Source organism: Schistocerca gregaria, chromosome 1 (assembly GCF_023897955.1).
Source record: "Schistocerca gregaria isolate iqSchGreg1 chromosome 1, iqSchGreg1.2, whole genome shotgun sequence".
NCBI lineage: Eukaryota > Metazoa > Arthropoda > Insecta > Orthoptera > Acrididae > Schistocerca > Schistocerca gregaria.
This window is the reverse complement of record NC_064920.1, coordinates 1,159,183,981-1,159,207,111: the sequence shown is the minus strand read 5'-3', so window position 1 is coordinate 1,159,207,111 and position 23,131 is coordinate 1,159,183,981. Positions and strand designations below refer to the sequence as shown.

Genomic DNA, 23,131 nt, shown 5'->3' with positions numbered 1-23,131 from the left:
TTACGTTTATGACCGTTACCTCAAGAATGCCATGCTGTGTGATTTCATCCTCATTAGACCCATCCATTTTCTGTCTTTAGTGAAAATTGAACTGGATTAGATTAGATACAATGTGCGTAGACCCGTGGTGAATATACACTACTGGGTATTAAACTTGCTACACCAAGAAGAAATGCAGATGATAAACGGGTATTCATTGGACAAATATATTACACTAGAACTGTCATATGATTACATTTTCACGCAATTTGGGTGCATAGATCCTAAGAAATCAGTACCCAGAACAACCACCTCTGGCCTTAATAACGGCCTTGATACGCCTGGGCATTGAGTCGATCAGAGCTTGCATGGCGTGACAGGTACAGCTGTCCATGCAGCTTCAACACGATATCACACTTCATCAATAGTAGTCACTGGCGTATTGTGACGATCCAGTTGCTCGGCCGCCATTGACCAGACGTTTTCAATTGTTGGGAGATCTGGAGAATGTGCTGGCCAGGGCAACAGTCGAACATTTACTGTATCTAGAAAGGCCCGTACAGGACCTGCAACATGCGGTCGAGCATTATCCTGCTAAAATGTAGGGTTTCGCAGCGATCGAATGAAGGGTAGAGCCACGGGTCGTAACACATCTGAAATGTAACGTCCAGTGTTCAAAGTGCTGTCAATGCGAACCAGAGGTGACCGAGATGTGTAACCAATGGCACCCCATACCATCACATCTACATCTACATGACTACTCTGCAATTCACATTTAAGTGCTTGGCAGAGGGGTCATCGAACCACAATCATACTATCTCTCTACTATTCCACTCCCGAACAGCTAGCGGGAAAAACCTTTCTGTTCGAGCTCTGATTTCTATTATTTTATTTCGATGATCATTCCTACCTATGTAGGTCGGGCTCAACAAAATATTTTCGCATTCGGAAGAGAAATTTGGTGACTGAAATTTCGTAAAAAGGTCTCGCCGCGACGAAAAACGTCTATGCTGTAATGACTTCCATCCCAACTCGTGTATCATATCTGCCACACTCTCTCCCCTATAACGTGATAATACAAAACGAGCTGCCCTTTTTTGCACCCTTTCGATGTCCTCCGTCAATCCCATCTGGTAAGGATCCCACACCGCGCAGCAATATTCTAACAGAGGACGAACGAGTGTAGTGTAAGCTGTCTCTTTAGTGGACTTGTTGCATCTTCTAAGTGTCCTGCCAATGAAACGCAACCTTTGGCTCGCCTTCCCGACAATATTATCTATGTAGTCCTTCCAACTGAAGTTGTTCGTAATTTTAACACCCAGGTACTTAGTTGAATTGACAGCCTTGAGAATTGTACTATTTATCGAGTAATCGAATTCCAACGGATTTCTTTTGGAACTCATGTGGATCATCTCACACTTTTCGTTATTTAGCGTCCTCTGCCACCTGACACACCATACAGCAATCTTTTCTAAATCGCTTTGCAACTGATACTGGTCTTCGGATGACCTTACTAGACGCCGGGTGATACGCCAGTATGGCGATGACGAATACACGCTTCCAATGTGCCTTCACCGCGGTGTCGCCAAACACCGATGCGACCACCATGATGCTCTAAACAGAACCTGGATCCATCCGAAAAAATGACGTTTTGACATTCGTGCACCCAGGTTCGTCGTCGAGTACACCATCGCAGGCGCTCCTGTCTGTGATGCAGCGTCAAGGGTAACCGCAGCCATGGTCTCCGAACTGATGCTGCTGCACACGTCGTCGAACTGTTCGTGCAGATGGTTGTTGTCTTGCAAACGTCCCCATCTGTTGACTCACGGATCGAGATCTGGCTGCAGGATACGTTATAGCCATGCGGATAAGATGCCTGTCATCTCGACTGCTAGTGATACGAGGCCATTGGGATCGAGCACGGCGTTCCGTATTAGCCTCCTGAACGCACCGATTCCATATGCTGCTAACAGTCTTTGGATCTCGACCAACACGAGTAGCTATTTCGCGATACGATAAACCGCAATCGTGATAGGCTACAATCCGACCTTTATCAAAGTCGTAAACGTGATGGTACGATTTCTCCTCCTTACACGAGGCATCACAACAACATTTCACCAGGCAACGCCGGCCAAGTGCTGTTTGTGTATGAGAAATCGGTTGGAAACTTTCCTCATGTCGGCACGTTGTAGGTGCCGCCACCGGCGCCAACCTTGTGTGAACGCTCTGATAAGCTAATCATTTGCATAACTCAGCATCTCCTTCCCGTCTGTTAATTTTCGCGTCTGTAGCACGTCATCTTCGTGGTGTAGCAATGTTAATGGCCAGTAGTGTATCTTAGAACATGCAGCACATGTCAAAAAAACTGATGTTGTTACGGCCGCTCATGGCCGCACATCCTCTGCGCTTTGTGGATGCCAAATACTGGCTCAAAGACCAGTGTTTCCCCAGCACTTGCTGGAAATGTAATTCTGTGTCCTGACAGGAAGAGGTATTATTCAAAGGAATGCTATTAGTGGCAGATAGTCAACAGATGTGCCTGTATTATGCTCCGAAGTCTGAGAGACCGCACGCCTGAATTTTGAAACAATTTCGAAGAACAACGTGCAGTTCGCGAAATCGAGAAGGCCGTCAACAGTGGCGGATGTTTGAGATGAGTTGTGAGCCCTGTGCAGTGGAGATGGTGATGAAAGAGTAATAAGTGCATCAGCTCGGGAGTAAGGCATTCTCAGTCGTCGATAAAGGTTTTCCGCCAGTATGGAAAGGTTTGAAGATGTTCGTAAATGGGTGCCTATGTGTGGGTGTGAAAAAAAAAAATACGATCACCACCTTAATAGCCTGATGATCCACGTACGGAATCTGTGTGGCATGGATTCAGCAACTCCTTGGTTGGTTTCCGTTGGTGCGTCGTGCCAGGTGTCTAGGTACAGATCGCACAGCTCCCTTAAGTTACAGGCCGAGGGTTTGTAGACAGAGAGATGGCGCCAGATAGCGTCGATTTAGATCATGAAAAGTCGTTGTCCGAGGTATAAACGTGAGATCACTATCTCTTCAAACCACTGTAGCACGATTCTGAGCTTGTGAGACGGACACTTATCCATCTGGAAGGAGGTGTTGCCGCTGGGTAAGGCGTCAAACACGAGGGGACGTAAGCGGTCCACAGTAATGTTGAAGTAGTCCACAGCTGTGATGAGGCTATCGGTTAGTATCACAGATCCCATGGACAACCAGGTGAATGTCCCCCATATAACACTACTACCACCACCGTCCTGTGTCCATACCGCGGTGCACGTTTCGAGCAGCCACTCTCCTGAAAGACGGTGTTCCCTGACATGACGATTGACCTGGTGTAAGAAGAAACAAGATTCACCGCAGCAGCCGACATGTTTCCACCGACTGAGAGACCAATTTAGATGATCCCGTGCCCAATACAATCTTAACTGCTGTCGTTGCTTTGGAGAGGTCTTCAGATGCAGAGACACGTTTTCAGTCACGTGCGCTGAATGGTGCGCTCCGAAACATGTGCCTGCACGAGTATAGAACTCTGTCATCAGTGCTTAACAGAGCAGGCGAATCTCCGACCTCCGCATTCTGTGACGAGGCTTGCATGTCCAACACTTTGCCACTACCTAGTGGCTTCACCGTCTTTCGACCACTTTTCATACATTCTCACGACAGTAGCAAGCAGACAGCCGACCACTTTCGCTGTTTCCGAGGTGCTCATTCCCAGGCGCCGTGCCATAACAGTCTACTGTTTGTCCAAGTCGCTTGTAAGCGCATTTCCCATTTTCGGCGGCCCATGTAATCTCTGGAATGATTCCTCGCTCGTCTCTGCTGCGGCTACATACTTTTCTTATCGGGTATCGTGTCCACAAGGCCACCATGCAGCATTTAATATTGCAGTGGGCAGTGGTCGTAATGTTTTCGCTCATATGGCTCATAATTCCCTGACTCTACGTGGTTCACTACTCACACAGCCCTCTTCAGATAGAGAACGAAAATAATAAAAAAAGAAGTGCAAGTCATTAATGAGTAAGAAATTCGAAGTCAGTATACTGCACGTAACCGTGTGTCTTTTAGAGACGTGTAGCATTAAATTTTTGGAACAGAAATTTTGTGTTGTTTGAATTTAACATGTAATTAAAATGAAATGAATATCCCTAGCTGCATACAGGCGTTGATATAAGTCAACAGGGACAGTTGAAAATGTGTTCCCCCACCGGGAACTCGAACCCAGGATCTCCTGCTTATATGGCAGACGCTCTATCCATCTTTTTCTTTTTTTTTTTTCAACCTCATTTTGTTCGCTTTAGTTCGCTGCATCTGCTGGGGGCAGACATCATAAGACGCCCGTCTAAGTTCGTCGTTGATCGGTTAACTCAGTTTTATTATTATTATTATTATTATTATTATTATTATTATTATTATTACAGAGGGCAGCTAACCCTCAAACCGAAGACGCTGAGCTACCGTGCCGGCGGATCTGCTTATATGGCAGACGCTATATCCCAGGGGTCTCCAAACTACGGCCCGCGAGAGCCGGCAAACCGGCCCGCGTTAGCTGGCCGGACATCCCCGGTATCCGGCCCGCCAAATATTTGAGGTGGTGCCTACACTGCCAACAATAGAGTGTCGAGACCTATCGCGACGAATACATTGGCTCTGCTACTCGCTACAAGACTAGATAACGAAACTTATTGTTGCGCCGCTTGAAATAACAATACGTTGACATACTCCACCTCTGTTACGTCTTGCAGTAATAGTGTTGCTAACAAAGATTTTGAGGTTCCGTTAACTTTGCAGGACGCTTTCGTGAAGAATGTGCAGTTACATACTTTTTTGTCGGTGAAATTCGCCAGAATAAAATACACCAGAATTTCGGTAAGGTACGTCCACCAATCAAAATTATGTAATTAAATAAAAATCGTAGTTCGTTTCAGTGCTAGCTATTCCCACAACCTGAGATTTTTGCGATTTCACCTTTCCTTTAGCCTTACATTACGGTGATCATGGAGTGCTAGGGTGCTTTAATCCCACTAGGTATATCTTGGCCCTTATGACATCATGGTGGAGTCAATGCGGCCCGCGCACTAAAAAGTTTGGAGACCCCTGCTCTATCCATCTGAGCCACCGTGGACACAGACCACAGTGCGACTGCAGGGACTTATCTCTGGCACGCCCCCCCCCCCCCCCCCCACCCCCACGTGAGGCCCACATTCCCAACTTATTGTCCCGCACTACATTCATAGTGCCCCTGCACATTATACTCATTACTCGCGGCTTTTTGACGATTCCCGTAAGAGTTCGGGCACTGTCTGTGCATCCGCACAGAAGAAGATGCTCAAATGGCCGGTGAGCCTTTATATATATATATATATATATATATATATATATATATATATATATATATATATATATATATATCACTGAAAGACCTGAGTCGAAACAAGGCCCCCGGAGTAGACAACATTCCATTAGAACTACTGACGGCCTTGGGAGAGCCAGTCATGACAAAACTCTACCAGCTGGTGAGCAAGATGTATGAGACAGGCGAAATACCCTCAGACTTCAAGAAGAATATAATAATTCCAATCCCAAAGAAAGCAGGTGCTGACAGATGTGAAAATTACCGAACTATCAGTTTAATAAGTCACAGCTGCAAAATAGTAACGCGAATTCTTTACAGACGAATGGAAAAACTGGTAGATGCGGACCTCGGGGAGGATCAGTTTGGATTCCGTCGAAATGTTGGAACACGTGAGGCAATATTGACCTTACGACTTATCTTAGAAGAAAGATTAAGAAAAGGCAAACCTACGTTTCTAGCATTTGTAGACTTAGAGAAAGCTTTTGACAATGCTGACTGGAATACTCTTTTTCAAATTCTAAACGTGGCAGGGGTAAAATACAGGGAGCGAAAGGCTATTTACAATTTGTACAGAAACCAGATGGCAGTCAAAAGAGTCGAGGGGCATGAAAGGGAAGCAGTGGTTGGGAAAGGAGTGAGACAGGGTTGTAGCCTCTCCCCGATGTTATTCAATCTGTATATTGAGCAAGCAGTAAAGGAAACAAAAGAAAAATTTGGAGTAGGTATTAAAATTCATGGAGACGAAGTAAAAACTTTGAGGTTCGCCGATGACATTGTAATTCTGTCAGAGACGGCAAAGGACTTGGAAGAGCAGTTGAACGGAATGGACAGTGTCTTGAAAGGAGGATATAAGATGAACATCAACAAAAGCAAAACGAGGATAATGGAATGTAGTCAAATTAAATCGGGTGATGCTGAGGGAATTAGATTAGGAAATGAGACACTTAAAGTAGTAAAGGAGTTTTGCTATTTAGGATGTAAAATAACTGATGATGGTCGAAGTAGAGAGGATATAAAATGTAGACTGGCAATGGCAAGGAAAGCGTTTCTGAAGAAGAGATATTTGTTAACATCGAATATAGATTTAAGTGTCAGGAAGTCATTTCTGAAAATATTTGTTTGGAGTGTAGCCATGTATGGAAGTGAAACATGGACGATAACTAGTTTGGACAAGAAGAGAATAGAAGCTTTCGAAATGTGGTGCTACAGAAGAATACTGAAGATAAGGTGGATAGATCACGTAACTAATGAGGAGGTATTGAATAGGATTGGGGAGAAGAGAAGTTTGTGGCACAACTTGACTAGAAGAAGGGATCGGTTGGTAGGACATGTTTTGAGGCATCAAGGGATCAGAAATTTAGCATTGGAGGGCAGTGTGGAGGGTAAAAATCGTAGAGGGAGACCGAGAGATGAGTACACTAAGCAGATTCAGAAGGATGTAGGTTGCAGTAGGTACTGGGAGATGAAGAAGCTTGCACAGGATAGAGTAGCATGGAGAGCTGCATCAAACCAGTCTCAGGACTGAAGACCACAACAATATATATATAAATTTAACATGTGTGAATGATGTGTACTTAGATGAAAATTCGTGTGCTTTCTGAAGTAAAGATTCGTACGATAACAAGGAAAAGTACTGCAATGAGACCGTGAGCACAATATGAGCACTGTATGTAGGAGCCGCTGGGAGTGACGGCATTGGTTGTTCCTCCGCTCCCAGCACCCACCACCCGCAGTGCCGAACTACGGTGCGCGCGCAGTACGGGTCGACTGACCTTGACGCCGTCGGCGAGGTACTCGACGACGTGCTCGTCCTTGAGCCTGGCGTGCCTCTGGGAGCTCTCGTGGCGCACCTCCTTCTCCTCCTCGCCGCCGGCGTGCTCGGGGTCGGGCGCTTCGTCGTCGCGCACCTCCTCCCGCTCGCGCGTCTCCCTCGTCTCTGTGACGAGCCGGCCGTCGGGCTGACGAGCGCTCTGCTTGAGCACGTCGCTCGTGTCAGTGACGCGCACCGCGCGCACCGAGCGGTGCACCTGCAGCACGCCAAACGTCTCTCTTACATTCGTCTCATACTACTTAACTTGTGCTGTCACGCTCAGCCATATGTAATTTAGTTTTGTACTTCGTATTTGCCCCCACTTAATGGTACACAATTAAACCTAAGTATCTGTTTTCCCAATAATCACCTAATCCTAGGTACATTGCCCACATCTTGTGCTCCCAAATTTCCTTTCTCTCTTTATCTTCTGCATGAATGAGTGAGTGATTTCCCTAAATCACTCCAGGCAAATGCCGGGATGGTTCCTCTGAAAGGGCACGGCCGACTTCCTTCCCCATCCTTCCCTAATCCGATGAGACCGATGACCACGCTGTCTGGTCTCCTTCCCCAAACCAACCAACCAACCAACCATGAATGAGTGAGTTAGTATTATGCTGAAATGGTCTATTATATGGTAGCAACGCAGTATCTGGCTGTCCGCTGCGGTAGTAATAGTGTAGCCAACGTAGCTTTCTCAGTCAAATCAAAGAGATTTCTACTCTTTTGGAAGTCATTTGGCAATAGTTAAGTTGGTGGCGGAAAGGACCCCTCTAGTCTCTTCCGGCTACCTCGGGGAAGTTCGTTGAAGGGAGAACATGCTCTCGGCACTCGGGACGGGACCTTGGGTGAATGAAGACTGTACTCTCAAGAGCAACTTGGCGTTTGTGAGTGTGTTAATGTGTGATGATGTGTAGCCATTCTGATGTACACGTTTGATTTGCTAGTCAATTTTAAAGTTCGGAAGTCGAATCCTTGTATTTTTCAGAGGGTAGTTACGAGTATGTTTTCTGTATTTAGTAAGATTTTCCGGTCCTTGCTTTGTATAGCCAGTGTAGTGGTGTAGGAAGTTCGTTATTCCAGCACATGTTTCAAATTCAATTACCTGACATCTCTTGTAAATGGAATGTAAATGTGAACGTTTTTCGTGCGTGCGCGCGCGCGCGTGTGTGTGTGTGTGTGTGTGTGTGTGTGTGTGTGTGTGTGTGTGTGTGTGTGTGTATGTGTGTGATTTCGTTTCAATTTTAAGATTGTGTACCATTTTTCATACCACGTGGTGGTGATTTCACAGCGTGAAATCTCAGTACCATCTTGAGTAAGTTTTATTCTTAACTCCGCGTGATGTTTTTTTGATGTTTGTGTCTATACGGTGTGTTCTTCAAGTTTTGTCGAGTCTTGGTAATTTTCCTTTGTTCATGAATATTCACGGCGTTTGCGGATGTTTCACGCCAGTGTAGCTTAGTTTCATGTTCGCGGTGAGCCGGATAAATATCTTTGTCGGAAGGTATTCCACAGCGTTATAGTTCGCAATAATCCAATCATAGCGACAGGGATGAACTTCTTAGTCTTTGACTTCTTGTGATGGTCCAAATTCTTTTTATCTCTGTTTTTGTGTGTGTGATTAGCGTAAGTTTCTGTGAACTTTTCCCATGAGCGCCTTAGATTTCCTTCTGATTATCACCGCAATGTACCTCAGCACTCAATATTGTAAGCGAGTTAATTAATTAAATAACCGGCAACACCAGACGATAGTTTAGAATTACTTTGTGAATTGTTAATATGATGTTTTATTTTAATTAACTACACTCCTGGAAATTGAAATAAGAACACCGTGAATTCATTGTTCCAGGAAGGGGAAACTTTATTGTCACATTCCTGGGGTCAGATACATCACATGATCACACTGACAGAACCACAGGCACATAGACACAGGCAACAGAGCATGCACAATGTCGGCACTAGTACAGTGTATATCCACCTTTCGCAGCAATGCAGGCTGCTATTCTCCCGTGGAGACGATCGTAGAGATGCTGGATGTAGTCCTGTGGAACGGCTTGCCATGCCATTTCCACCTGGCGCCTCAGTTGGACCAGCGTTCGTGCTGGACGTGCAGACCGCGTGAGACGACGATTAATCCAGTCCCAAACATGCTCAATGGGGGACAGATCCGGAGAGCTTGCTGGCCAGGGTAGTTGACTTACACCTTCTAGAGCACGTTGGGTGGCACGGGATACATGCGGACGTGCATTGTCCTGTTGGAACAGCAAGTTCCCTTGCCGGTCTAGGAATGGTAGAACGATGGGTTCGATGACGGTTTGGCTGTACCGTGCACTATTCAGTGTCCCCTCGACGATCACCAGAGGTGTACGGCCAGTGTACGAGATCGCTCCCCACACCATGATGCCGGGTGTTGGCCCTGTGTGCCTTGGTCGTATGCAGTCCTGATTGTGGCGCTCACCTGCACGGCGCCAAACACGCATACGACCATCATTGGCACCAAGGCAGAAGCGACTCTCATCGCTGAAGAAGACAGTATACACACTTCAACAAAAGTTTTGCATCAACCCTTTATTTCGGAATTCATGGCACACGAAACAAAAACTGCTTTTGAGGCACATTTCTATACATGTACCTTCATTAGCAATCAGCCGAAATCGCCAAATCAACAAAACTAACGTTTACAACTACGAAATCGTCTGTTACGTATGGGGAGTTTTTCACAGCGCTCCTGAGCAAGGTAAGAATGTAGTGAAAGATCCCCCTGCTCGGATGCAGGTTTGCATTCGTCGTGAAATACAATCGGCAAGCTGATCAACCCCTCCTCGGTCCAAATTTGTTCACTCTTCAATGGAAACCCGCCGAAGGTCGCACAGCGTAGGTGGTCGTTTTCGATTTTCAAAAGCAATTCTTTCCAATCGATCACGCATGTGTTCGATTTGGTTCATGTCTGGGAAACAGAAAGGCCACTCGATCCTGGTGATCCTAACATGGTGAATGGAACTGTCATGAGCATGTGAGCTATAGCCCATCAAGGTGAAACCGGCTCCTGAAAGTTGGCGATACGGTCCTACTATTGGTTGCGAAGTCTCGTCCCTATGCCAGGATGCCCTCAGCAACCACGAGAGGTGCACGGTGGCCCCATGTAATGCCACCCCAGAACATCACTCCACCATCGCCTTGTTGCACATGTGCAGTGCAATGTTGGAGGTGTTCGAATTTACAGGGTTCTCTGCAAACACGTTTTCTGCGCTTATCAGTGTAGTCCGCAAACAACACCCTACGCCAATCCTTGAGAGTCCATTCCGCACGATTTCTTGCTCATGTGTCACAGAGCCCATGGTTTTGTGGAATACGACGTTACGCTCGCCATGGTGATCGGCAATGGACTTTCGCTTCATGCAATAGTCTTCTAACGGTATGACGCAAAACATGACGTCCTCTAGCCTCCTCTGACGCCGAATTCAGCTCTGGAACATTCAGCCCACGGTTGCTTTGACTCGAAAGTTTTCCGGTGCACAGGTCGAGAAACTTTCCTGGTTGACAAGCCTTGTAAAACGTTTAACGTGATGATGCGGACCCGATCATTGGTCACCATTATCCTTCATGGCATGATGGATGTTCACTCTACTGTTCCACAGGCGTATCTAATGCGGTCATGCTTTACTTTTAACTGAAATGCTGCAGTCCTTTAGAGTGCGGTGTTCTACCCGTAGACAGCGATCGTGGTAACTATATGTATGTTTACAAAGAACGTTTGGGATCACCTTCCGATCGGTACAGGAACAGTTATAACAGCAACACACATGCACGTCACATCGGAATGAAGCAACACTTTTGTTGATGTGTGTATACAAAAGATTTATCAGATAGCATCCGCAGCTTTACAGGACCGTTAGCTGACGATGCTGTTATCTACACGAAAGTGACATCATTGGAGGATCGTAAGGAATTATAGAAATACTTGGAGAAAATTTCAACTAGGTGTAATGCCAATTCTATTAAACTATACATAAATGTGAGATAATACTTATAACCAAAGGAAAGGACCGTATACTGTCTGATTAAAATATTAGTGATGAACATGTTGAGCGCGTCACACCACATAAGAATTAAGACTAATACTAAGAAGCGATAAAAAATTAGACTACCGCTTAAAATCAGAATTACGGAGTGCTAATGGAAGGATCTGATTTTTTGAAGCATTCTAGAAACTGTATCAGTAAAGTAAATCACATTTCAGATGCTGGAGGAATCAATGCCGCAATATTTAACTAGTGTTTGGAGTTTTTTGTGAAGTACGCATGACAACAGACATCGAAGGAATTTATAGGTGCTCTGCTGGGATCTAACAGGTTGGTGTAGCAGATATAAAAGTGAAACAGAAATGCTCGGGGAACTTAAAAGGCAATCCTTGGAAGGAGGTGACGTAGTTTTTGCAGAACTCTGTTGCGCAAATATGGAGAATCTGTATTCAAAGATGAACGTGTGACCACTATGATGCATCCGACGAATATCTCCCGTTGACATCAAGAGGAAAAGATAGAGATTAGGGCGCGCACGAAGTCATATAAACGGTCATTTCTCCCTCAGTCAATATGCGAGTGGAATAGAAAACAAAACTGATAATTTTCGTACGATATACCCACCGCGATGTAATGTACAGTGCCCTGTGAAGTATTTTTGTGGTTATAGATGTACTGTAATTTTCTCGACGTCTTCCATTACCTTTTGAAGAGAAACTTCTGAAAATCGTGGCACAAGGCCACACGTTACAGAAGCGTTATTAATGGTGGCTGCAAATGGAGCAAATGGAGCCTTAACTGGAGGTGGTACTGGATAAAAGCGATGCACTTGTCAGGTATTAACTGAAGCAAATAAATTCAATTTTCTTCCTTGGAAATTTTAGTGTGGTGGTTGTTTGGGATTCTCTTCCCATTGGCTTAAACTGTATTCTTGTTTTGTTGTTGTGAAGATAATCGACCGAAGTTACTAGGAGTCAGCTGGATACGGTGTCTGCAATGTTAGAGGAGTGCTTATTCCAGTACTGCAGTCGTTTCCCGGAATTTTCCTTAAAACAGTTGTCCAGCTTCTGATCTTTAATTGTTGACTTTGGACTAGTGGATATTTTAACCCTATCTCGCAGGTCAAAGCGAGGCTGGTGATATTCGTATAAGCTGTTTTTCTATTATGGATACAAACGAAAGGGGCAAGAAGACAACAATGAAACACGCAAATAATGCTAATAAACATAGTTCCAGAAATCAATGGTCTCTCTGAGACACATCTGATAACATGAACAGAGGCTCTGAACATCCAAACTTCAGATATGCTCTTGAAGACAAACACATCACAACAGTATTCAATCGAACGGAGGCTCCAAAAGTCTCCTCATCGATGCCCATACACGTTCAAACATCCTAGACGTGTTCCAGATGAATTGGCAACCATTCACAGTGGGTTACCAGAAGTTATCGTCAGTATAAATAGGGCTGTAGCACTCCAAAGCTTTGAAATATCTCAACACAAAAATATCTAAATGGTTCAAGCCAGGGGACATGAGAGGCCATGGTTAAGGCGAGCTACGGCCAACACACTTGCTGTCGGTGATTCGTGCTTCGTATTCCCAAACAGCCCCGTGAAAGTGTACCGGTGTACCATCTTGCATGTACCATATACGATTCCTTTTACCATAGCCGGCCGAGGTAGCCGAGCGGTTCTAGGCGCTACAGTCTGGAATCATGCAGCCGCTACGGTCGCAGGTTCGAATCCTGCCTCAGGCGTGGATGTATGTGATGTCCTTAGGTTAGTTAGCTTTAAGTAGTTCTAAGTTATAGGGGACTGATCACCTCAGAAGTTAAGTCCCACAGTGCTCAGAGCCATTTGAACCATTTTTTACCATAAGGAACGTTATTAGACAACAGCTCTTGTACATACTTCGTATTGGGGAAACCATTGCTTTCCGGCACTAAGATTATTTGAATTATCTTTTTCTTTCATTGTCCTCTAGTCACCCCTTTCGTTCGTTTGTACCTACACTGGCAAAGAAAGAGTCTACACTCGTCACTTTTCCGAAAACCAGTAATTGTTTCCCATGGCGGCGCGTCGTGTGTCATGGCGTGGCGAGTGAAATTTGCCTCAAAGGTGCTTGCAGCCTTCCTCTATAACGAGGAAAAGTATGGCCCCCTGTGACGTCAACCTTGAACTAGGTGACGCTTCAAAACAGCAAGGATTCGACATATGCGAAAAAAAGTTCATATGAGGCGTAAGGCGTGCTAATGATAGCACATTGACGCCAAATGTCACCAGAATTCTGTCAAACGCGTCGTAGACGTGTCGCACGATTGAAACAACGTCACGGAGTTGCAGGGTTTCGTCATGATTTGGACGTGCGCTAGAATGTTACGTGATATTAGTTATTTGATTATTATTTGAGAATTCCCAAGGTATAATTATTCCTTTTTAAATAGATGTAATAATGACTGTCAAATTTTGTTTATCAAATTGCCGATATGAGCAATAGCTATTTAATTGTAAAGAACCAATTTATGCTTACACTTTGGGTATAGCATCCAAATTGATTATTAAAATTTGGATAGTAAAAATTATGCAATTCTTCATTATGGCCACTATGTATTTGGTATTGATGTCGTTGGGTTCAGAAAACTTAGCCCATCAGTAACACTACTCCATAAACCTGTAATGGTTTGATCACCATATAAGCTGAAATTCTGGGCTGATTGAAATCTTTAATTAATTATATGTTCTTAATTAATTACGTTCGAGCTAAAACAAACTTGTCTTGGAAATGAGTAAAAATTGCTCTACAGTTTCGAGATAATCTAGTTTCCTGAATCTATATATTAACTCACTGGATTGTTATGGATGCCTTCTAGATCGAAAACGTAGAAATTTGATAACTTTCGAAATAGATCCTCCATGAGTTCCAGCAAAAGTAACGAATACAAAACTTTCAGAACAATGAATTGCATAATCTGAATAAATAGGTTTCACAGGGGAAATTAATTTACGTTTGTGTATTCGTGTTATATGTTCTCAAACAACGTATTCTACTATCGAAGTTTTTGTTGTAGTTGGGAGTAAAAAGACAAAGTAGGATGGCGGGGACCAAACGTCCTTTTTCACAGTGTGCCTCTAAGACCCTCCCCCTCCACTTCGGCAACACTCTCACTTCCACCCACGCACCTTGGGTGAGCACTTTAAAGATGAACCCGCTCAGGCACTTCAATTTGCAAGGGCATACCACAGAATTGCTGAAGCGCCTTAACGAGTCTGTATTTTCAATGCGCATGATGTCAGATGTAGGAGATATTAGTATAAAAAACTATCGTACTTTGCTTATTTTCATTCTGTTACGTCATATGGGATCATATTATGGGCAACTCGTCAAACCGAACAGAAGTCTTCAGAGTGCAAAAGCGTGTAATAAGACTCATTTGCGGTGTAAATTCAAGGAACTGGGTATTGTAACCAGTGCTTCTCAGTATATTTATTCAATAACGAAATTTGTTGCAAATAATATGTCTCCAATTCCAACCAATAGCTCGACACAGTATGAATACCACAAGAAAGAATAATCTACATACAGACCTAAAAATCACTTACCTTAGTCCAAAAAGGGGTCCACGAACATACATTTACAATATATTGCCAGAACCATCAAATGCTTAGTTCTAGGTAAATCACAGTTTAGGCAGAATTTGAAAGATTTTTTGATAGGAAACTCCTTCCACTCTATAGATGAATACCTGAAAAGGTACTGTTAGAGTAGTTTAAATAAAAATGTCTTTTAGATTCTAGTTTTGACAGCACTTGGTCACAAGGGAGTCAAGATTAGGTGTTTTGTGTACGATAAATTTGTTTAACGTGCATAACTCCGTTTCATTGTGGCAGCGCATTAAGCCTGTAAATATTAGCAGTTCCAGTTTACTGTGATGTATTCACATATTTTGACACTCTCCTGAAAAATGGCCAGGGGAGTGGGTATATTATTCATAATTTCTATAATCAAAATATCAATGGGTGTACTGCCGGTCTACAGTGTCCAACGGGCACAATATCTCGGCGATCATACATGTCGCCATCATCAGGTGATCGGCCGCCGAACCCACTTCCCCCTGAGCAGCCATAGTGTACGGATCTCTGTGCCGGCACGTTCACAGGAGCTCAGTCCGTCAGTTCACCTGATGATGGCGACATGTATGATCGCCGAAATATTGTGCCCGTTGGACACTGTAGACCGGCAGTACACCCGTGGATATTTTGATTATCAAATACGCCGGGAGAAATTCAAGAATCACATAATGTCTATGTTTTTTATGTTACAATTTCTGACATGTTCCACACTCACAAGAACCGTCTCAGTTTTGAGTGTATGGAACGAAAACAGAATCTAATCTAATCTGCGCACAAGAGCAGAGCTGAGCACTCACCTCCCGCGGGCCCTCGCCCGCCCCCGCCGCCTCCACCAGCTGGTCCCCTCTGGCGCCGTCGCCGCCCTCTGTCAGCGCCAGGCGCACGTCCTGACCACTGCACACCGCTGCCAGATAGGCCTGCAGGCAGACAAACACCAAGCGTACAGTCGGACACTTTGTCTGACAGGAGGTAGAGAAGGCAGTAGAGATAGTAGAGATGGGGATGGAAAACAGGCAGATGCGTAGGAAAAACAAACCTGAAATGATCGAATGCAGCATTAGTAGTGTCCGGGTGTAACGATGCAAAGCGATATGAGATGAAACGAGCATGGGGGACTGAGATAGGGAAGGCGAATGGCCGACTTCGGTTTTATTGGGAGAATTTTAGAAACGTGTGGTTCATCTACAAAGGAGACTGCATACAAGATGCTAGCGCAACCTATTCTTAATACTACTTAAGTGTTTGGGATCCGTACCAAGTCGGATTAAAGAACGAAAAAAATGGTTCAAATGGCTCTGAGCACTATGGGACTTAACATCTGAGGTCATCAGTCCCCTAGAACTTAGAACTACTTAAACCTAACTAACCTAAGGACATCACACACATCCATGCCCGAGGCAGGATTCGAACCTGCGAACGTAGCGGTCGCGCGGTTCCAGACTGTAGTGCCTAGAACCGCTCGGCCACCCAGGCCGGCGTAAGGGATATGGAGACGAGGAAGGACACGGGAGAGGTGGAAGGATGTGTATCAACAGGGTAAAAATCGTAGAAGGAGTCTAAGAGATGAATACAGTAAGCAAATTCAGAAGGATGTAGGTCACAGTAATTATTCGGAGATGAAGAGGCTTGCAGAAGATAGAGTACCGTGAACGCCGCATCTACATCTACATCTACATCCATACTCCGCAAGGCACCTGACGGTGTGTTGCGGAGGTTACCTTGAGTGCCTCTATCGGTTCCCTTCTATTCCAGTCTCGTTTTGTTCGTGGAAAGAAGGATTGTCGGTATGCCTCTGTGTGGGCTCTAATCTCTCTGATTTTATCCTCATGGTCTCTTCGCGAGTTATACGTAGGAGGGAGCAACATACTGCTTGACTCCTCGGTGAAGGTATGTTCTCGAAACTTCAACAAAAGCCAGTTGCGAGTTACTGAGCGTCTCTCCTGCAGAGTCTTCCACTGGAGTTTATCTATCATCTCCGATTACTAAATGATCCTGTAACGAAGCGCGCTGCTATCCGTTGGATCTTCTCTATCTCTTCTATCAACCCTGTCTGGTACGGATCCCACACTGCTGAGCAGTATTCAAGCAGTGGTCGAACAAGAGTACTGTAACCTACTTCCTTTGTTTTCAGGTTGCATTTCCTTAGGATTCTTCCAATGAATCTCAGTCTGGCATCTGCTTTACCGACGATCAACTTTATATGATCATTCCATTTTAATCACTCCTAATGCGTACTACCAGGAAATTTATGGAATTAACTGCTTCCAGTTGCTGACCTGGTATGTTGTAGCTAAATGATAAGGGATCTTTCCTTCTATGTATTCGCAACCGCATCGGACTGACGACCACAACAACAACATTGCATTAAGACGATCTTACATTTAACACAGTCATTTTGTTACCTCTGAAGGTATGAACAATAATATAATACATAAGAAATTAATAAGAATGTATATCACGCTCAGATATGGTTTTTCATTATACAAGAGATGTGTGTTAAAGAAACTTATAAGAACAAATGTGGCTAACAAGAAAAGTGCGTCCTCCTGCCCTATATCCATTTGTGCCTTTCGATTTTACATGACAAACACCATTTATCACTTAATTACAATTTTGCGAACATTCATTTCAATAATTAGTAAAGTGAAGCAAAATAAAACACATTATGGTCAGGACGAGCCAATCGGAGCCGACCGACCGCCGTGTCATCCTCTGCCAATGGCGTCATTCGGATACAGTCTTGAAGGACGTGGCGTCACTACACCGCCCTCCCGGCCATTGTCGGCTTTCTCAACCTTGGAGTCGGTACTTCTCACTCACGTTGCTTCTCCATTACTACCACAAATCCCAGTGCATCCTGTTCCAATCCTCACACCAAGGGAAAAAAACCAGCAGTACCGGGTATCGAACCCGAGTCATTCGCATAGCAACCACACAGATTGTCATTGAACTACAGAGGCGGACAATAATCAGCGCAAACTAGCTATTAAATAAACTTTATGTATTACGACAAATCAGTACTTGAAGTAACTAGAGGCACTGAAAAAATCAATGGTGAAGTTTGAAAATTTGTACCGGCCCGGGTCTCCAACGCGGATGCTCCTCGGCCGTTCGGGCACGTTTCTTGTTCGGCCCAAATTCTCAACCTGTCAATCGTAAGTATCGACTTTATTCATTATCCCTACTGCTCGTAGCATTCGCTAATTCCCAGAGCGGTTCTGAAGATATGGTGCATCCGCGCTGAAAGAAGCTAGAGACGTCCTCTCTCATTTATGTATTTTTGTACGTGTCTGTTCTACCGGACGTGTCCAACAGAACAGACAGCACATATTAACATAAATTTTATTAATTGTTCACCATCTGGGGTAACTGGGAAAGGAAATAGTCAACTCATGCTGCCTTCATACGAAATGTAGCTGTGGCGAGCCGAGAGTCAGCACCACGATATTACAGCCATAAAATATTTTCAAAAACTTTTGATATAGGTTATGTGGCAATGAGCTCATCTTATCGCTGCAGTCTCTGTAGTGCCCTTTGTTTCACTGTAGCGAGTTTATAAACTGAAGATAATAGTTTTGGTAAAATTGCAACAGGCGTATTCGAGTGAGCACTCAGTGGCCGTCATTACAGTCCTTCCAAGTCGGTTCAAGCCGCCGTTTCTCCCTCCGCTCGGTGGGAAAAACCCCTCTCCCCAAAGACCACCATGCGCCAGTGGTTACCCATCTCGACCACTGCTGTTCACAAAACACAACCACTTCAATCTTTCGTGTCAAATAAAAACACCTACAGACGTCCTTTTGATTTTATTTTATTTTGTCGCTACCAGTTTCGACGCTTCATTGCGTCATCTTCAGGGTGTCTTGATGCGGTACAGGTCGATACGATCCCCATGCATAACCCATCAGTTGCCGGCACTGCTGGATTCGCAGATAATGTGTTAGCGCTCCAACTATCCATATGGTTGGAGTGCTGACACATTATCTGCGAATCCAGTAGTGCCGGCAACTGATGGGTTATGCATGGGGATCGTATCAACCTGTACCGCATCAAAATAGCCTGAACATGACGCAATGAAGCGTCGAAACTGGTAGCGACAAAATAAAATAAAATCAAAATGACGTCTGTAGGTGTTTTTATTTGTCACGATTGTAAACTGCCGTAGTCCCAGAGACGTCTTGCTAAAAGGACGGACATACAAAAACTTCAATCTTTCGCTCTGCGAGAAACTTCATCTCGTAATTTCACAACTGTATGACTACAATAAAATAAAGAAATGGAAGTGAACGGGATTTGTAGCCAGGCGAGTGTTCTTTGTTAGATTACAATAGCTCGTAATGGGAGGTTGGTAGATGGCATTGAAAGAAAAGAGCATTACGGATGTAAATCGCTGGATCGTAGACCAAGGGAAGTTTAGAGGTAGCTTTTATCAAGCAACTGATGTCTTCTAACTCGTGATGATGATGATTATGATGATGATGATTATTATGATGATACTTCACTTATTTGAAATGTTGTCGCTTTCTTTTCACACCTTAACTGGTATATTATATTACCGCTAACTTTTGTTTAAGAGCTTTCTGATCCGTTGCCAGAAATTTTCTATTTTTTTAAAAATCGTACTAGATATTCTACATTATGTATTTCGAAGTCCTTTCACTAGAACACATTTTCTGGTTATCCACAAGCTATATAAAATGCGTATACCGGTACGCAAAGTGCTTTACAATGTTGGAATCGTTTAACGACATTAGGTTATGATGTTGCTTCCAAAGGTAGTTTGCAGCAGCAATCGTGAATCCAACGCCTGTACAGAGTCACATTAGTAAGTATTGTAAGACCGGTTAACGACAAAAAAATTTAAAACCTGAAGCATACGTTTCGTCTACGAGGCGGAACTGGAGAACATATGGTGAGTGTGGTCGCCGCGGTTTCGCCAGCCCGCAGCTCAGTAAAGGTGAGCGAGAAGCATAACTCGTGCTTCGCAGGCGGACCGAGAAGCCCACGAAACGAATGCAGAGCGTGACATGAATTAAGCGTAACTGCGCTTCGAATTTGTTGTAACTCTAAAATTCACGTGAATGTCAGCGCGTAAAAGAACGATTTTATGCGCCTCTCAGGCAAAGAGTAAGATCTGGCAAGAGAACAGGTCTGAACGCCACTTTGCTTGGAGCAACATGTAGCCGGGACGCGTATAACAGCCAGATGGAATGCACTGCGCTGCCTTAGCAGCATTTTACTTGTCGATTTCCTGAGTTGTATCACATTGAAAAGAGTATTTTACACTTCTTATTTCCTACAAAGCTAGGACGCAGGTGTGTAACGTAGCAAAATATATTTCTTTTCGTCGATGTGGGAATACAGGACTGTAAAGATGTGGTTATTACTGCACGAAGAACGGAGTGTCAAATGAATAAATGGAGTGAATGTACATGTTCTTCCCACCATTATTAATAAAGGAAATAACATCCTATATGCATGTACAAACATGTTAATATTTCATGAATAAAATCGTGTGCATCGTTTAATATATGTCGTTATTTATTCCATCGTTTCGCTACTGTCACCATCATATCAAAACTTAAAACCTGTAAAACCAGGATCAGTGTCAGTATTAATAAATTTACCATTAGGCTTAGGTTTTATTGTTACTGACTCCTTGTGTTAGAATCCAGCTCGGGGCCAAAGCCATATAATACTGTTTAAATTAAAGTTCCTGCATGTGACTGAGTGGAACGTTTATTCTATTGTACAATCATGATTTCGGCTCTTGACCATTTCCAAGTACCACAATACTCCGACGATGATTTAGGTTACAGTATTCTGGTCATGTTACATTGTGGTACTTGAAAGCAGCCAGAGGCCGAAATCATGACTGTTCGATAGAACAAACGATCAATGCAGTCAAATGGCGTAACTTTCAATAAACTTGTTTTAGAAGTTCTAAGTTGACGACAGTAGACATATTTTAAGGTTTCTAGACTTTTTTTCGCAAAAATTTTCCTCCATTAACAAACATAGTATTCCAGCGCCTCTCAGGACGCGTTTCCCTCATCTAAGTCCAGCTGTGACTCGAGGCCCTTTTTTTCTGTATTAGATTCAGTACCTCTTCTGAAGACCATAGCAATAAAACTTCACCAGTTATTCGATCAACCTATCAGCTCTTCAGCATACATCCGCAGCACCATATTTCAAAAACCTCGATTGTTATTCTTGTCTTGCAACACATGGCAATCGGTTTTTTATTTTTTTTATTTTTTATTTTCCGTTTATGATACAGTTCAAAACTGAAATATGAGGACCCCCACAGCAGGTCGAGGCAACTCTCAAAAACTCTCGAGAAAATCAATCGACTCTGAAGTTTTTAGAGAGCCTTAATACCACTATATAAAACCATTGTTTCGAAAGTACAGTGTGACTCTGGTAGAATGCTTGCCTGGTTCTTGGGTGGCCTGGATTCGATTCTTGGATGGGATAAATTTTTAAACAAAGGCCCAGGTTCTACGAGCATTTCCTTGAAACGTAAAATACTTAAAGATGAAAAATATTATTTGTATTGCAAACAATCTTTTTTTAACAATCTTTAATAAGAGATCGATAACTGAGAACTGAAAACTGTATTTTGGTGCCCATTATGTACTTAGAAACAAGAGAACGTGCATTTTTAATAAAAATGACAATTATGTATGCGTCAGTCAGCATACAGCTGACGAATTTCATACTTAAATGACTTAGGTAGTTGAACGAACGAAAAAATAATGTCCGAAAATATGCTCGAACCAGCGAGCCAGCGATTATCGCATTCGAGCGCTACCGATTTGTTTCCATTTACGTGTACTTCAAGCTTCACCAAAATGCTCGTAGAACATGTACCATTGTTTAAAAATCTGCATTGGTCGACAATCGGACCCGTATCACCAATGTTGCGGGAATTCTACTACAGAAAAATGGACCGTTCACCGGGTAGTTACGTTACTTAAGGAAACAAGAACTGTTCAGCCACATGTGAAACGTCAACCACGACCTGCAACAAATGATGATGCCCAAGTAGGTGTTTTAGCTGCTGTCGCGGCTAATCCGCACATCAGTAGCAGACAAACTGCGCGAAAATCGGGAATCTCAAAAATGTCGGTGTTGAGAATGATACATCAACATCGATTGCACAAGTACCTTATTTCTGTGCACCAGGAATTGCATGGCGCCGACTTTGAACGTCGTGTACAGTTCTGCCTCTGGGAACAAGAGAAATTACGGGACGATGAAAGATTTTTTGCACGCGTTGTATTTAGCGACGAAGCGTCATTCACCAACAGCGGTAACGTAAACCGGCATAATATGCACTATTGGGCAACGTAAAATCCACGATGGCTGCGACAAGTGGAACATCAGCGACCTTGGCGGGTTAATGTGTGGTGCGGCATTATGGGAGGAAGGATAATTGGCCCCCATTTTATCGATGGCAATCTAAATGGTACAATGTAAGCTGATTTCCTACGTAATGTTCTACCGATGTTACTACAAGATGTTTCACTGCATGACAGAATGGTGATGTACTTCCAGCATAATGGATGTCCGGCACATAGCTCGCGTGCGGTTGAAGCGGTATTGAGTAGCATATTTAATGACAGGTGGACTGGTCGCCGAAGCACCATACCATGGCCCGCACGTTCACCGGATCTGACGTCCCCGGATTTCTTTCTGTGGGGAAAGTTGAAGGATATTTGCCATCGTGATCCATATACAGTGCCTGACAACATGCGTCAGCGCAATGTCAATGCATGTGCGAACATTACGGAAGGCGAACTACTCGCTGTTGAGAGGAATGTCGTTACACGTATTGCCAAATGCATTGAGGCTCACGGACATCATTTTAAGCATTTATTGCATTAATGTGGTATTTACAGGTAATCACGCTGTAACAGCATGCGTTCCAGAAATGATAAGTTCATAAAGGAACATGATCACATTGGAACAGCCGAAATAATATGTTCAAACGTACCTGAGTTCAGTATTTTAATTTAAAAACTTACCTGTAACCAACTGTTCGTCTAAAATTGTGAGCCATATGTTTGTGACTATTACAGCGCCATTTATCACAAAGCGAAAAAAGTGGTCCAACTAAAACATTCATATTTCTTTACGTACTGCACGAATATGCAATAAAAATGGGAGTTCCTATTTTAGAAAAAAACAGTTGATACCCGTTTTGATCTATGGCAGCGCCATCTAGCTGACCAACCATAGCCGTCTGGTTTCCCCCTTCAAGCTAGACAAGTTTCGTTCTTTGTAGTTTTATCGTTTCACGCTTATCTTGTGAGATATTT

General features: G+C 43.7%; 1 protein-coding gene across 3 annotated transcripts in view; it reads right to left on the bottom strand.

Moving 5' to 3' along the window:
* Positions 1 to 23,131, bottom strand: part of LOC126284072 (serine/arginine repetitive matrix protein 2) — a 1,302,087-nt gene that overhangs the window by 117,425 nt on the left and 1,161,531 nt on the right. For all 3 annotated transcript variants that reach the window (XM_049982713.1, XM_049982705.1, XM_049982723.1), the window contains 2 exons: positions 15,608 to 15,727; positions 7,120 to 7,374 (listed from right to left, as the gene is read on the bottom strand). In XM_049982713.1, the coding sequence (XP_049838670.1) occupies positions 7,120 to 7,374; positions 15,608 to 15,727 (375 nt within the window). The remainder of the gene's footprint in view (positions 1 to 7,119; positions 7,375 to 15,607; positions 15,728 to 23,131) is intronic.